The 13,768-nt window shown below is 60.2% G+C and overlaps 2 protein-coding genes across 2 annotated transcripts; one reads left to right on the forward strand and one right to left on the reverse strand.

The window, feature by feature from the left end:
- The first annotated feature begins 360 nt into the window (after window positions 1–360).
- On the forward strand, window positions 361–5,377 carry CREB3L3 (cAMP responsive element binding protein 3 like 3). Its single transcript, XM_037383636.1, is given in 11 exon segments — window positions 361–425; window positions 427–527; window positions 1,893–2,017; window positions 2,189–2,444; window positions 2,924–3,039; window positions 3,356–3,487; window positions 3,566–3,672; window positions 3,845–3,913; window positions 4,043–4,127; window positions 4,480–4,576; window positions 4,649–5,377. Coding segments are annotated over 11 exon segments (1,488 nt in total). The 5' UTR covers window positions 361–375; the 3' UTR covers window positions 4,999–5,377.
- Window positions 5,378–5,875: 498 nt separating this feature from the next.
- SIRT6 (sirtuin 6) lies at window positions 5,876–13,677 on the reverse strand. Its single transcript, XM_037383635.1, has 8 exons — window positions 13,544–13,677; window positions 12,219–12,346; window positions 11,661–11,843; window positions 9,124–9,183; window positions 8,478–8,573; window positions 7,540–7,620; window positions 7,064–7,187; window positions 5,876–6,376 (listed from the first exon to the last, which is right to left on the reverse strand). Exons 1-8 carry the CDS (start codon window positions 13,607–13,609, stop codon window positions 6,053–6,055), a joined length of 1,062 nt encoding a protein of 353 aa, XP_037239532.1. The 5' UTR covers window positions 13,610–13,677; the 3' UTR covers window positions 5,876–6,052.
- Between the last annotated feature and the right edge of the window lie 91 nt (window positions 13,678–13,768).

Below are 13,768 nucleotides of genomic sequence, written 5' to 3' on the forward strand. Positions count from 1 at the left end.
AACCCAGGCATCCGGGCCAGCCCTGGCTGCAGGGAGCAGATGGGACCAAGGTTTGTTATGGAGGAAGCCGTAAGTGGTAGAGTCCAAGTCAATGTCTTCCCCGGATGTTGTTCTCAACACCTATAAAATGTGATTAACGCCCCTATGCTTGTCTGAAAAAAAGGGAAATTGTCCCCAAAAATGGGTGAAAGTTCACGGGCAATCACAGCACTCGGACTTCGCTCACCAGCCTTAGGCCCCTCCTGCCCTGTTTGGTGGAGGAGGACAAAAACATTTGGCTAATGAGTTACGGAGCACAGCAGGTCCATCCCCAGGGCGGCCCTGCCATCGTTCACCGCCATCCCCAATCAGGGATGGGAGATTTTGCAATCCAGGATGTTATTTCTGTGCAGTTGGAGTTTAAACTTTGCCACTTGGGTCAGGGCACCACGGAAGGAGGTGGCTGGGCTCGGTGTCCACCCCGCTCCCCTGTGTGCTGAGGGGATTGAGAAGACAGGACAGCTCCAAGGGAGCGGGATCTCACACAGGTATGTCCTGGCTGCTGGTGTTCAATAGGGTCCCTCTACCTGAGGGTCCCCCGGGGCCATCAGGGCTCACTGGAAGGACTGGGGGTGAAGGACAGGGTGCAATAAAGCTCCTTGCCTGGATTGGACAGCCAAACACCACGGTAATGACAACGATCCCCAAACTAGGCTTGAAGGACACTTGACTCAGTGTTTAATAGGTTGGGAAAGGCAGTTGGGTGATGAGTTGGATGGCTGGGTGGAGTGGGGTGGGTAGTTGGGTGGTGAGTTGAGTGGTGGGATGGGTAGTTGGGTGGCAGGTTGGTTAATCAATTGATCAGAGAATTGACTGGTCATTCAGTTGGTCAGTGGGTTGGTTATTTGGTCAGGCAACCACCTGGTCAGTTGGCCAACAGATTTACCATTTGGTCTGTTTCTTGATAGGTTTGTTAATTTGGCTGGTCAACCAGTTGGTCAGTCGGTCAACTGGTTGGTCAGTTGGTTGGTTTTTTGGGTTGTGAGTCAGCTGATTGGCCAGTTGGGCAACTGGTCAGTGGGCCTGTTGGTTTGCTCTGAGTCTGGGGTCTCAAGCAGTGCCTGGGGTGGCAGTGGCAGAGCAGGGCTAAGTCCCCTCCTCGGGCCGGCTGGTGGCAGCAGTCTCCTCCCTTTCCACTTGCTACCCAAAATGATTAACCTGCTCTTCCCAAGGGATCACACACATGGGACAGGGCTGGACAGGGGACCTGACCCAGCCCTCAGGTCTGGATGCTCATCTTGCTCCTGCACTTGGGGGGCATGGTGGGGCTGGGCCAGCCGGGTGCCTGCAGGGACCCCCAGCTGTGCAGTTCTCTTGGCGGGGGGGGGGAAATAGAGGATTTGGGAGCTACAGCTGCTGGAAGGAGCCGGGGGGGAGTCCACTGCTGTGCCCCTGAGCCCCCACATGCCTATGCTCTTCCTCCCACACATGTACATGTAGGGCTTTGCCATATATGCCCATATGTGCTCACATACAGGTGCTGGCACATGTGTGTGCATGTGTTCACATACCCATGTCTGCGTCAGCACACACATGCACATTGCATGGCCATGTGGTTGTGCAGACACAGAGCTCTGCACTCACGTGTGCCAGCACAGCTGTATGCACATGCAGCTGTGCACACATCCACATGGTCACATGCACAGTCACACATGCGCACACATGTAGATATACCTCCCCATGGTCCCACACACATGTGCCCATGCCCAGACATGCTCCCTGCTCCCTCTCACCAGCCCCATGCCTGCCCCATGATTTGGGGTGTCCCTGGAGCTGTGCAGCTTGGAGGGGAGGGGGAGGTGTTGGGGCAGTCATGGGCACTGGGATAGGGACCTGACCCTGCCGCCTTGCAGCCATGGCCTCTGGCGTGGGCAGCCTCGACAGTCTCGACCTGCTGGACCTCCTCTTTGACCGCCAGGATGGGATTCTCCGTGGTGTGGAGCTGGGGACGCCACCGGGTGCCTGGCACAAGGATGGGGTGAGTCCCACGGGCTGGGGGGTCCATCCCCACCTCAGCCCTGGGTCTGGCAGGAGAACCCCATTGCCATGCCTTACCCGGGAGCTGGGAGTGCCCTGCAGTGCAGGAAGCTCCTGTGGGCACCCCAGGGTGACAGGCATCCCAGGGTGACAGGCACTCGTGTCCCCACAGCATGCCCAGGACAGCGAGGACTTCCTCAGCTCTATCCTGGGCTCCGGGGACTCAGTGTCGGACTCACCCAGCTGGTCCCCGGCTGCCAGTGACAGCGGGGTCTCTGAGGACCCCCCCTCTGACCAGCTCGACAGCCCCCCCAGGTGCTGTGATGGGGGTCCCAGCGAGGTCCTGTACCCTTACGCCGGCCCCTGTCGGGGTCTGCCCCTCCCGGGGGGGACTGGGGTCCTGCACCCCGAGGTCTCCATCGACCTGGGTGAGCCATGGGGGAGAGACTGGGCAAAGGACCAGGCTGGGGACACTGGAGGGACTGGGGACACCAGGGAGCTGAGGGGGATGGCAAAGCTGGGGTCTCTCAGGGATAGTGAAGAAATTAGGGGAGCTGGGGGTGCTGGAGGGAACTGGGCAGACGGGGGACAACTGGGAGGACTGGGGAGGAGCTGTGGGGAGTGGGGAGAGCTCGGGAACTGGGGTGAACTGGTCAGGCTGGTGTTGGAGGGGGAGACTGGATGGTGAGGGAGGTTTGGGGGAACTGGGGATGCTGAGGTGGCCTGGGCAGTGCAGGGTGTTCGGCGGCTGGGGCAGAGCCAGAGAGACAGCCTGGGGGGACAGAGCCAGGGGCCACTGGACTGGTAAGTGGCATCAAGTCACCATAGCTCTGGGGCCATGGCAGGGGTGAGTCTCCTGCAGCGGGGACACAGGACTGCTGACAGCCTCTGTTCTCCCCTCACCCAGACATGTGGCATCCCGGCTTCTTCCTGGAGGAGAGCCAGGACCTGCCCACGGTCTCCCCACCAGCATCCTGCACCCTCACCGTGAAGGACCTGCTGCTCTCGGGCAGCTCTGATGCCGTGAGTCCCAGCCCCTGTGTCCCCATCCTTCCTTGTCCCCAGCCTTGTCCCTTCCTGGACCACGATCCCATCCCCATTCCTGTCCCCATCACTCCCCATCCCCATTCCCATCCCCATCCCACCCCATCCCCATTCCTGTCCTCCTTCCTCCCTATCCCCACACTTGACCCCTTTTCCACACCACGGTCCCATCCCCGGCCCTTTCTGAACCACGATCCGATCCTCATCCCTGCCCTGTTGTCCCTGCCATGGTCCCTGGGGTCAGGCACGGGGTGACCCCACCACCCAGGGCTGTCACCCAGCTGTGGCCCCCCAGCAGCCACAGGTGCCCACCTCCCTGCTGCGGCAGAGCCAGGGGCAGTTCCAGGAGCTGGTGCTGACTGAGGACGAGAAGAAGCTGCTGGCGAAGGAGGGGGTGTCCCTGCCCACACAGCTGCCCCTCACCAAGGTGGGTCCCACCATGCCTGGGAAGGGCACTGAGTGAGGGGGCCCAGCACTGTGGCCCTGACTCCCCTGTCTCCCCCAGTACGAGGAGCGGGTGCTGAAGAAGATCCGGCGGAAGATCCGGAACAAGCAATCGGCTCAGGAGAGCCGCAAGAAGAAGAAGGAATATATTGATGGGCTGGAGAGCCGGTATGGACCCCAAACCCCTGCTCCAGGCATAGCTGGCCACCAACCCTTGGGGCTGGCACTCCCCCTGCCCCAGGTGCCCCGGGACACCTGGCTGGCCAATGATGGGCACACTGCCCCTTGTCAGCCCCCACAGCTGTCCCCCCTGACCTCGTTCCCTCCCCCTGTCCCTCAGGATGTCGGCGTGCACGGCCCAGAACCAGGAGCTGCAGAGGAAAGTCCTGCACCTAGAGAAGCAGAACTCGTAGGTGTCCCCAGGGCAGGAGAGGGACAGGCTGGGGTAGGATGGAACTGGGACTCACTCGCCCCCCAGCCAAACCTGCTGGGGGGCCAGAGGGGCTCGGAGGTGCTAATGGGCTCTCCCTGTCCCCAGGTCCCTCCTAGAGCAGCTGAAGAAGCTCCAGGCCCTTGTGGTACAGTCAAGCAACAAGGCAGCGCAGACGGGAACCTGCATCGCGGTGTGTGGAACCCCCAAACCCCCCTGGCCTCCTTGCTTCGAGGGAGGGGCGCTCAGACACGTGGAGCTGTGCTGGCAGGGCTGGATGGTGGGACAGATAACGCAGAGGGATAGATGCTCCAGGGTTGGATGGGTGGAAGAAGGGATGGAGGCACGTGAGGGCGGACGGATGGATGGATGAAGGGATGGATGGATGAAGGGATGGATGGTGCCACGCTGGCAGGGGCCCATGCACCGGGAGGGACAGAGGGATGCAGTCTTGGTTCTGCCACCAGCCCCCTCCCTGGCAGCTGTGTCCCAGAACCTGGTCCCCCTCCAGCACTGCGCGTGGTGACATCCCCCTCTGCCCCCAGGTCCTGCTGCTGTCTTTCACACTCATCGTCTTCCCCTCCATCAGCCCCTTTGCCCCTGGCAAGGCAGAAGCAGATGGCGACTTCAGACCCGTGCGAGGTGAGGGCTGCGCTGGGGTTGCACCAGGAGCTCGGGGCACCAGAGCAGGCCCTGACCCTCCTTCGCACTCAGTTTTCTCCAGGTCCCTGCACAATGCGGCTGCCTCCCGCGTGGCTTACTCACAGCCCCAAGCTGGGGACGAGAAGCTCCCAGAGCCACTTTGGCCAGAGCACCTGGGTGACGCCCCCGAGACCCTGCACGAAGCTTTCGGTGGCCGCACATTCACCCCACGCCTGGACAAAGCCCCCCCCCATAACAGCACGCAGCCACTCACCTCTGAGGGGCTGAGCCACGGGGCCGAGGATCCAGCGAATGCTGTGCTGGGGGATGACACCGTACCGCACCACGGCCTGGCATCGCTGGCTTGGACCGAGGCCGGCCACAGCAGGCCTGCGGTGCTGGAGCCGGCTGAGGAGCTCTAAGCAGCACCCAGGGACCACGGGGGATGCAATGGGGTGGCTCAGCACCTCATCCCCTATGGAATGAGCCCTCGGGGTGACCCCTCTAGGATCTGCCTCCAGGCACGGGCAGATGCTGGACCCACTTGGCTTTACTTGTATCTGTGAACTGGGAAGATGAGACCGGTTCCCACTGGCCTGACTGGGAGGGAAGGGGCTGCTCCTGCCCCTCAGGTGCAGCAGAAGTTGTGGAAGGGACACGGGGTCGCTCAGGATGGGGACGAGGGAACTGGAGGGGCCCTGGGCTGGATGGCTATTGATGTTGCAACTGGTTGGTTTTGGTTTTGGTTTGTTTTTTTAAGTTTTATTTTCATCTCTAAATACAAGGTATTTTGGAAAAAAATCCACCTGCTTTAATACGGGGTGATCCACAAGGTTTCAAGGACCTTTGGGCCAGGGATCCTGAGGCAACAGGGTCCAATAGAGCTGGGAGAGGTGGCCAGACCTAGCCTAGGGCTGCCCTGGGAGCAGCGGGCACAGCAGGAGGCAGAGGGAAGGGCAGCAGGACCAGGGCACCTTCCCACAGCTCCCAGCCCTGCACCGGGCCAGGATTTGGCCAGCACCAGTCCCCTTCCCTTCCCCGACCCAGCGACATCCCCGCAGATCACCAGCACGCAGGACGCAGGACTGGCTCTGCGGGCAGATCTCAGCCAGGAGATCGCAGCAGCTCCTTCCGACCACTGCCTGGCCCCAGCTTCATTTGAGATGGCATCAGCTGCCCCAACGATCCCCGCTGTCACTGCCCTGGCACCAGCACCCCTGTCCCTCTGCCCCCCGAGCTCTGTGGGACGTAGCTGGGCCCCACCAGCATCTCCTTGCAGAGAAGGAACGAGTTGCTGGGTATGGTTCAAGCAGGCAGCACCCTTCCTGCGCCAGTGGGTGCAGCTGCCCCAACACATGCGATTCAAGTGTATTTAATACTTACATAAAAAAAGGGACAATGTTTAAGGGTATAAAAAAAAAGTCGGTAGGAAAAGCGGCACAAATGAGTGTCTAGACAGACAGGGAACAGCCTGGGTCAGGTGAGGAGAGGCTCCACCTTCATCTTCTTCACCGTCGTTGGCCCTGTGTCTGGGCTGGGACACTCCTGCTTCAGACTGTCACGGTGCTCCACCAGTGTGGTCCCAAGGTCAGGGCACAGCCCTTCCATGCCATTGTGCTCCTCCTTCAGCAGCCTGCGGGCCCCAGGGTCAAATTTGAAGAGCTGTTCGGGCTTGGTGAGCTCAGCGGTTTCCACCACCACTGGCCCCGTCCACTCCGGGACCTCCAGCCCCAAGTGCTTCATCAGCTTCGTCATGACATCGTCGACGTAGGCGTGGATGCGCAGGTCGGCCTGTCTGTCCTGGGGCAAGCGAGGGCAAGCACGGCGTTAGGGACAAACATAGTGTGCGGGTACAAACGTCCCCTCCCAGGGAGTGCACGGGGACAGGGTGATGCCTCAGCTGCACGCGGGCTCCAGTCCCTGAGACATCATCCCTGGTGGAACACGAACTGACCCCAGCTGCACGGCAGGCTGACAGGGCTCCGTCAGGGTGCGGGCAGGCAGTCACACCTTAAAACACAGCCCTGAGATTGGGACGTGGATGCAGAGCCAGGCTATGAGCCCAGGACAGGGTGGGACAGGGATAAGGGAGCTCTAATGCCATCCCAGGTACCCCCCAGCACCGGTTGTTTGAAAGACTTTGGACAACGGCACCAAAACCAGGGCCGAACACGAACCGAACTCCTCTCCCTCGCAGCACAGGTTATGTGTGTGCAGTTACTTCATCGGGCTGTAATTCACTGGAAGATACATCAGGCTTTGGGCTGTTTTTATTCTGCTCTTGAGATTTACCTTCCGTTTCTCAGTGTTTATTGGGAGCTGCAGGTTTAAACTCTCCAGCAAGGGAAGCCCAGCCTGTTTGCTAAGCGAGGCCACTCTTCTACCTGGCCGCCTGGGAGGGGACGATGCACGGGGACTAACCTGGGATGGGGCCGAAACAAGGGACGCGAGGGGAAAGCAGCAGCACAGAACGGCAAGGACACTCACGTGTTTGGTTGCTTGTAGATTGACTATGACCAGCTTCCCTCCTCTCTTCTTCGTGATCAGCGGGAGGTTGCCGCTGGGTTTGATCTGCAGAGAGGTCCCCAGGGTGATGGAGAGATCAGCTTTCCTGTAGGGAGGAGACAAAACATCCAGACCAGAGAAAAAGCCGTGGCTGTTTGCAGACTGCTTCTCCCACCCTGTTCCAGTGTGGACTCTACAAGCAGCTGGGAAGCAAAGCTGTGGCCAGAATTTGCTGCGGTTTCCCTCAGCCGCTTTCTGAGGAGAGAGCTGGGCACTGCTGTTCCGTGAGTACAGCCTCACGGCTGCGAGGCACAGAACACGACTACCAACGCCAGGCAAGGCCAGCCCAAGGTCCCCCATGGTGCAGGCAGAGGACAGGCAGCCCCGGCAGCCTCCTGTGGCACCACCAGCCACAGGTGTCTGCAGCACCCACGGCACGAAGAGCCCAAGCACAGTACCTGCAGGCTTCATCCGCCAGCGTAAGGTCGCGGTCAGGCAGGGAATCCTCCCAGTCCAGAATGGTGTCTCTTAACTTCCCTCTAGAAAACACGCATAGGGACTGCAGCTTCTCCTGCCAGGCGGGAACAGCCAGCAGAGCCGCCCTGCCAGAGGGGACAGCGACCCAGATCCTGTCCCACCCTCCCTGGCCCTGCACTGTGAAGGGACAGAGTGAGCCCAGACGAGCTGAGAGGACTCGCCGGCAGGCGAGGGCACAGACTTCATCTGCACGAGGGATTTTGTGGCTGGTGCTGTGATGCCACCAAAGCCCCAGCTGTCTCGCTGCCCTGGTTCAGAGCTGGGATGCAGCTTTCACTCCCCAGCATCAGAGCTGAGCCAGGAGAGCTCTGCTCCACCGCCCGCAGCCCCCAGCTCTGCTGTGCCGGCTCTGCAGCCAGCCTGGCTGCGGAAAGCAGCTGCGCTGGGCCCGGTGAGCCTGGCTGAGGAAGCACACGGGGCCCGTGGAGCGTGTCTGGATGCCGGATCACCTCGGGGTACCTCCAGCTGCAGAGCTGGAAATGCTATTTACGCTTCCCTACCAAGGGCAAAGCAGCAGCAAGGCAGCGCAGCGGCCGCATCCTTCTGGAGGGGAAGGGGCTCGCTCTCTAGAGCTGCCATCCCACAGCAGGGCATTCTCCAGCACTGGGACATGCTCAGTTATCGGTGGGAGACCCCCTGCCAAGGAGGCTGGGACTCCTTGAAGACATGGGTGCTGGCTTCCCATCTGGGCTTTGGAGATCCCCCCTACACCCTCTGCTTCTTCACCTCAACCAGAGGCATTGTCGGCCCAGCCCTGCAAAGCCACGTCTGTGCACCAGAGTCACTCGCTCGGGTGAAGGGTCCCCCCGCCACCCCACATCCCCTCGGGAGCCCCAGCCCTGCACCCCAGCAGCCATACCTGCAGGCCCGCAGCCCCCGGGCTTTGGTGACGCTGCACAGCCTGCCTGTTGGCTTCAGCCCCATGCTGCCCACGACTGCGTCCCGCACGTACTGCCTGCAAGAGAGACGGTGCCATCCGGGGCCAAACACGCAGGGAGGTGGCACCCATTGTGAGAGGCCCCCCGTGATGTGGCACACCTCACGCCACACAGGCCACACTGGAGGAGCAGGCGGTGGCTCAGAGACACAAGCAATGACAGAGGCACCTCAGTTCTCCACCGATCCCTGCCTGCGCCTCTAACCAGGTGCTGTGGACAGCAGCTCTGAGCGACAGCCCCAGGGGTCTGCCACAGACCAGGATGGCAAACCCAGCTTGTAGCAACCTCCTCTCCAGCTGGCAGGTACAGACCCTGCTGCAGGCAGCCCTGCTGGCACAGCTGCCTTGCCACGGCCAGCAGGATTTGCCAAGGGCCTCCCAGGCAACAGAGATTTCCCAGAATATTCATCTCCCACCGTTTGACAGGGTTTACGATTCAGACGGCCAGATCTGTCTGTGACCCCATGCACACAGCCCCATGGCATGTGCAGGGCCTCCAGGGCTCCCCGGGGACAGCAACGAAGTCCCCACCCCACTGCCATCCTCCCCAGGCTCAGGGCTCACGTACTTGCCGCATTTCACACACTCTTCCACAAACATGTTCCCGTGGAGCTCAGCCAATTTGTCCCTGCGGGAGAAACAGGAGAGGTGAGCTGGGGAAGGGTGGAGAGCCCTGGGGTGACAGAGAAAGCTGCCCCAGCCCCCCTCCTCACCAGGAGCTCCTGCACCTCCGGGGCTTCCCCGCTTCCCAGCTCAGCTAGGTCAGACCTGCCAGACCACCACAGGTGGGGTGGCAGGGACCCTCTGCCATGGCCTGGGGACAGTGCCCCAGCACAGGGTCAGCACCGGGGGGGAATTATATTAGTTAGACACAAACAGGGCTGCATCAGAGTGAGGCACCAACATCAGGCAGGCACTGGGTGCCACAGAACAACCTGGCCGTGCTGCAGGGGGGCAGCTGGCCCGGCAGAGAAGGCTGTTCATTCAGCCACCAAGTGTGGGGGCTTCCCTGTGCCAAGCATGGCCATCACATGCAGGGCAAGCAGGCGCTGGCAGAACTATGGCACACTGAGCACCGCTTTGTGCATTTCATGCAAAAAAGGTCGCTCAAAGGGAGTTTGGGCAGAGCTGTCCTTCTCGTGGGGCAGGGGAGACACCAAGGATGTGTTCAGATCCTGCTGAGAGCCTTCTGCACCGTGGTTTTATCTCCCATCACAAAAGTGCTACACTATAACCACTGCAACTGGGACTAAGGAGAGGGACAGCATGTCCTGGTTTTTTAATTTTAAATGCTTCCATCTGCAGCACCAATTCTAGCCCCTCCTCTGATCTGATCCAGCCTCAAATCTCTGCACTCAGTAGTAACCTGGATATTCACTTCTCTCAGCACTCAGCATTCCCCTATGTCCTCGCACGGTTCCAGCCCCCTGCCACTTGTGACTAAAACTCCCCTCAAGCTCAGTGCAAGCCTCAAAGTGCAGAAGCTAGAGGAAAACAAGGCCATACTCTCCCCACGTTCCTGCAAGCCCCACAGCAACCGGGAGCCTCCTCCAGGGTGGATGAAGACAGGACGGACTTGATTGCCCCTATTTTGGCCCCAGTTCTGCAACGCTTACTTAAGCACGTGCTTTGCTTAGGCAGAAGAGCTGTGCTAAACCACAGCGGGAGCCAGCAGCACAAGGCTGCAGGGAGCACAGCTGAGTTCTGGTCAGAATTTCCTATTCTTTTTCCCATGGTTCTTTAGTTTAAAAAGGCAAACGCGGTGCTAGGAGCAGGAACCAGGACTCGGGGCTGTTTATGAAGCACCTCCTGGAGGCAGCTCTCTGCTCAGCCAGTGATGGCGGAAGACATTCATGAGACATCTTCTCTGAGGTCCCACTCATGCTCCTTGTTCTCATCCCAACTCCCTTCATTTTATTTTTTCACTTGAATTCAGCTGCTCTCCCCATTCCTTTCCAGGCAGCTCCAAGCAGTTTGCCTCACAAAACAATTGCTCACTGGTCTTAAGTGCTGGAAATGGGTTTTATAACAGGCTGAAGTTCCTTGAAGGGAAAAGAGCCTGTTGCCACAAGCACTAATGGAAAGGCAGGTTCCTTCAAGGACATCTTTGAAATGGCAGCTGTGCTGCTAAATGTGCTTCAGACCCCACCCATACGGGGAGCGGAGATCTTGTACCCTCGGCTCCCACACGTCACAGCTCCCTGCAGAGGAAACAGCCACGCAGGATCCCTGACCCTCATCGCAGCGGGCGAGAAAATCAGAGACCACAGCCGGTAAGTCAGACCAGTTCCAACCGCGGGACCCTCTCTACGTCTTGCTGCCCCTGCAGTTTTGCAAATTTATCGTGAGGCAAAATACTTTTGAGGCCATCTTTGGCCCAGGCATTGTTCCATCACTGGGGCAGCACTGCCTTTATTTTCTCTCAAGAAATTAAATTTAAGCAAACTGTAAAATAGCACAAGATCCAGTGCTCTGAGACAGCTCTAGCTACGCGGGTAAAACAGGTCAAGAGGCATCTCTGCGAGCAGCAGGAGCAGCTTCAGAGCCTCTCATCCTCCCTCCTGTCCCTTCACCCCTCTGGATGGGTGCAGAGGCAGTGGAAAGGATCGTGTGCTCTGAGCGCAGCTCTGAGCCCAGTTCCCAGGAGCATGTGCCCTAACTGAAGCTGACGTCTCACTCCCTGGGCCACGATCTCCCAGGCAGCCATGCAGCGCAGCCAGGCTGCTCACAGCAGCACCGACAGCCACAGCTACACAGCTGATGGGTGGCAACATGCGATGGCCCAAACCATGACCTGTTTGTTTTTCTTGTGAACAAATGGCTTCTGGGTGTACTTCTAGAGAGCATCAACTGGGGCTGACTTTATTTGATCACCCTCTGAATTACTAAAATAACTTCTCTACATTCAGTCTAGTTCATGTACCCCTTCCAGTTTCCGCTCCCCACACCAGATGTGGGGGAGAGCTTCCAAGCCAGCCTTGGAAATCAACACCCAGCACCAAACGCCTGCCTGCAAGGCCACGCTGATCAGGCAGCGAGAACAGCCACGTGGCAGTGGCAGGGAAAAGCATGAGGGACGTGGAGACAGGGCGGGAAGGGCAGTACCGTGGGAATCCTGAACGCACGTGAAGGCCGTCCACATTCTGGCTGACCAGGAATTTCAGGATGCCAACTCTCTGCAGCCCCAGTAATGCCATGTGAGTCTTGGAGGGCCTGGCATTCTCAAAGGTGGTGTCGAATTTTGGGGAGAGCCCCTTCTCTTCCATAGTCCAGACACCATTGGGGCCCCTGCAGGAACAGGGACAGAAAGAGCGAGAACTGACAAGCCCGGGCTCCAAGATGACAGTTGTAAACACAGTTGTAAACGCAGCACAAGCCCTATCAGGGGAGGAGGATGAGCAGGGCACCACTAAATGAAGGTTGTGGATCACCGGCGATTTTTGTCGTTGATGCAAGCAGGGTGCCCACAGGGCTTCTGTGGGCGTGGCTTAACCTCAAACGGGTGTGCAAGAGGGAGAGGGTATTTTCAACTGGATCCAGGACCGGAGAGGAGGGATGGAGCAGGTCTGGCAGGGGAAACAGTCCAGAGCTTTACAAGGTGTGAGATGGACTTGAAGGAGGCACCATCCCCCCAACCCCTCACCTGCAGTCCACTGCCCTTACCTGAAGTCGGGAATCCCCGAGGCAGTGCTGATCCCAGCCCCCGTGTGAAACACCACATTGGAGGAACTCCTGATCAAGTCTGCCAGCTCCTGCACCTTCCTCTCCACTTCCTCCGGGGGGTCAAAAATCTGAGCAAGAAAAGACAAACCACCACAGGAATGGAGAGGTGCAGGGATAGATCCAACTACACCCCTCCTGGTGCAAAGACCCAGTAAACCACAATTTTTTTTATCCAAAGGAAAGAAGATTTTGCGTTCCTTAACAACAAAAGCATTTAATCAGAGAGAAACTGTGTTGTATAAACATCTCCATGCAGGGTAAGGGCTTAAAACACCTAAGGCAGACAGGGGTATTTATTGCTCTCGCTGACAGGCAGCTGATACCCCGAGAAGTGGCTGGGCTCCAGGGCACCGCCGGGCAGCGGGAGGGCAGGCGTGAACCCGGTGCCACCCCGCGTGTGCTCAGCTCCAGCTGTCACCAGCACGGCCACCAGCCCTGCAGGCAGGCCAGCGCTGAGGGACGGCGAGCTGCGTGGGAAGCCAGGAAGGTGGGGGACACAGGAGTGCTGTGGCTAGGTGGGACCGCGCACCCACCCAGCCTTCTGGTGTGGGCACAGGATTTCGCTTCTGCGAGAAGCTTCTCCAGCCCGGTCTCCTGGGGAGAGGGACTGAGGACAGGCCCCTGCATGTCCCTGTCCCCTCACCTCAAAACCTGTTTTAAGCTTCCCAAATACTGCTGGGGGCACAGGGCTGGGATCACCCCGCAGTGCCTGGGCAGGCCCCTCACACCCACCTTCTGGGATCCCCGCTGGGGAATACAGGGGGTCCCCACAGGGCTGGGAGCCCCGGGGTGGGGGCACAAAGCAGGGGGGTAGTGCCAGGCGTGGAGGGAGGGAGCTGTGGGGCTGGGGGGGATGGGAGAGAGCTGTGGGGGCCGGGACGGGACACGGAGGGAGCCGTGGGGCTGGGGGGAATGGGAGAGAGCTGTGGGGGACGGGACGGGACACGGAGGGAGCCGTGGGGCTGGGGGGAATGGGAGAGAGCTGTGGGGGACGGGACGGGACACGGAGGGAGCCGTGGGGCTGGGGGGAATGGGAGAGAGCTGTGGGGGACGGGACGGGACACGGAGGGAGCCGTGGGGCTGGGGGGTGGGACACACGCAGGGAGCCGTGGGCCGCGGGGGACTCGTGGGGGCAGCCGTGGGCCGGGGGACACACAAAGGGGCCCTGGCGCCGGGCTCCCCACGGCAGCCACCCACGGGGCCGAGGGCGCGGTTGCCATGGGAACCCGCCAGGCCGCGGGAGGGCCCGGCCGCGCCGCGCTCACCTCGGGGAGGCCGCACTTGCCCTTGTCCGAGTAGGGCGAGAGCCCGGCCGCGTAATTGACCGCCATGGCCCGCCGCGGCCGCCGGAGCGCGCATTGTTGCCAGCCCCGCGGCCGGGCGGAAGCGCGCAGCGACGCGCCGGGGCGGGGCGCACGGACGGGCACGCCCGGGGGACGGCGCCGCCGCCGCCATCTTTGTGCCGGGCGAGAAGGGCGGGGGCTGCTGCC

The sequence above is a fragment of the Falco rusticolus genome, chromosome 4 (assembly GCF_015220075.1).
Source record: "Falco rusticolus isolate bFalRus1 chromosome 4, bFalRus1.pri, whole genome shotgun sequence".
NCBI classification, from domain to species: Eukaryota; Metazoa; Chordata; class Aves; order Falconiformes; family Falconidae; genus Falco; species Falco rusticolus.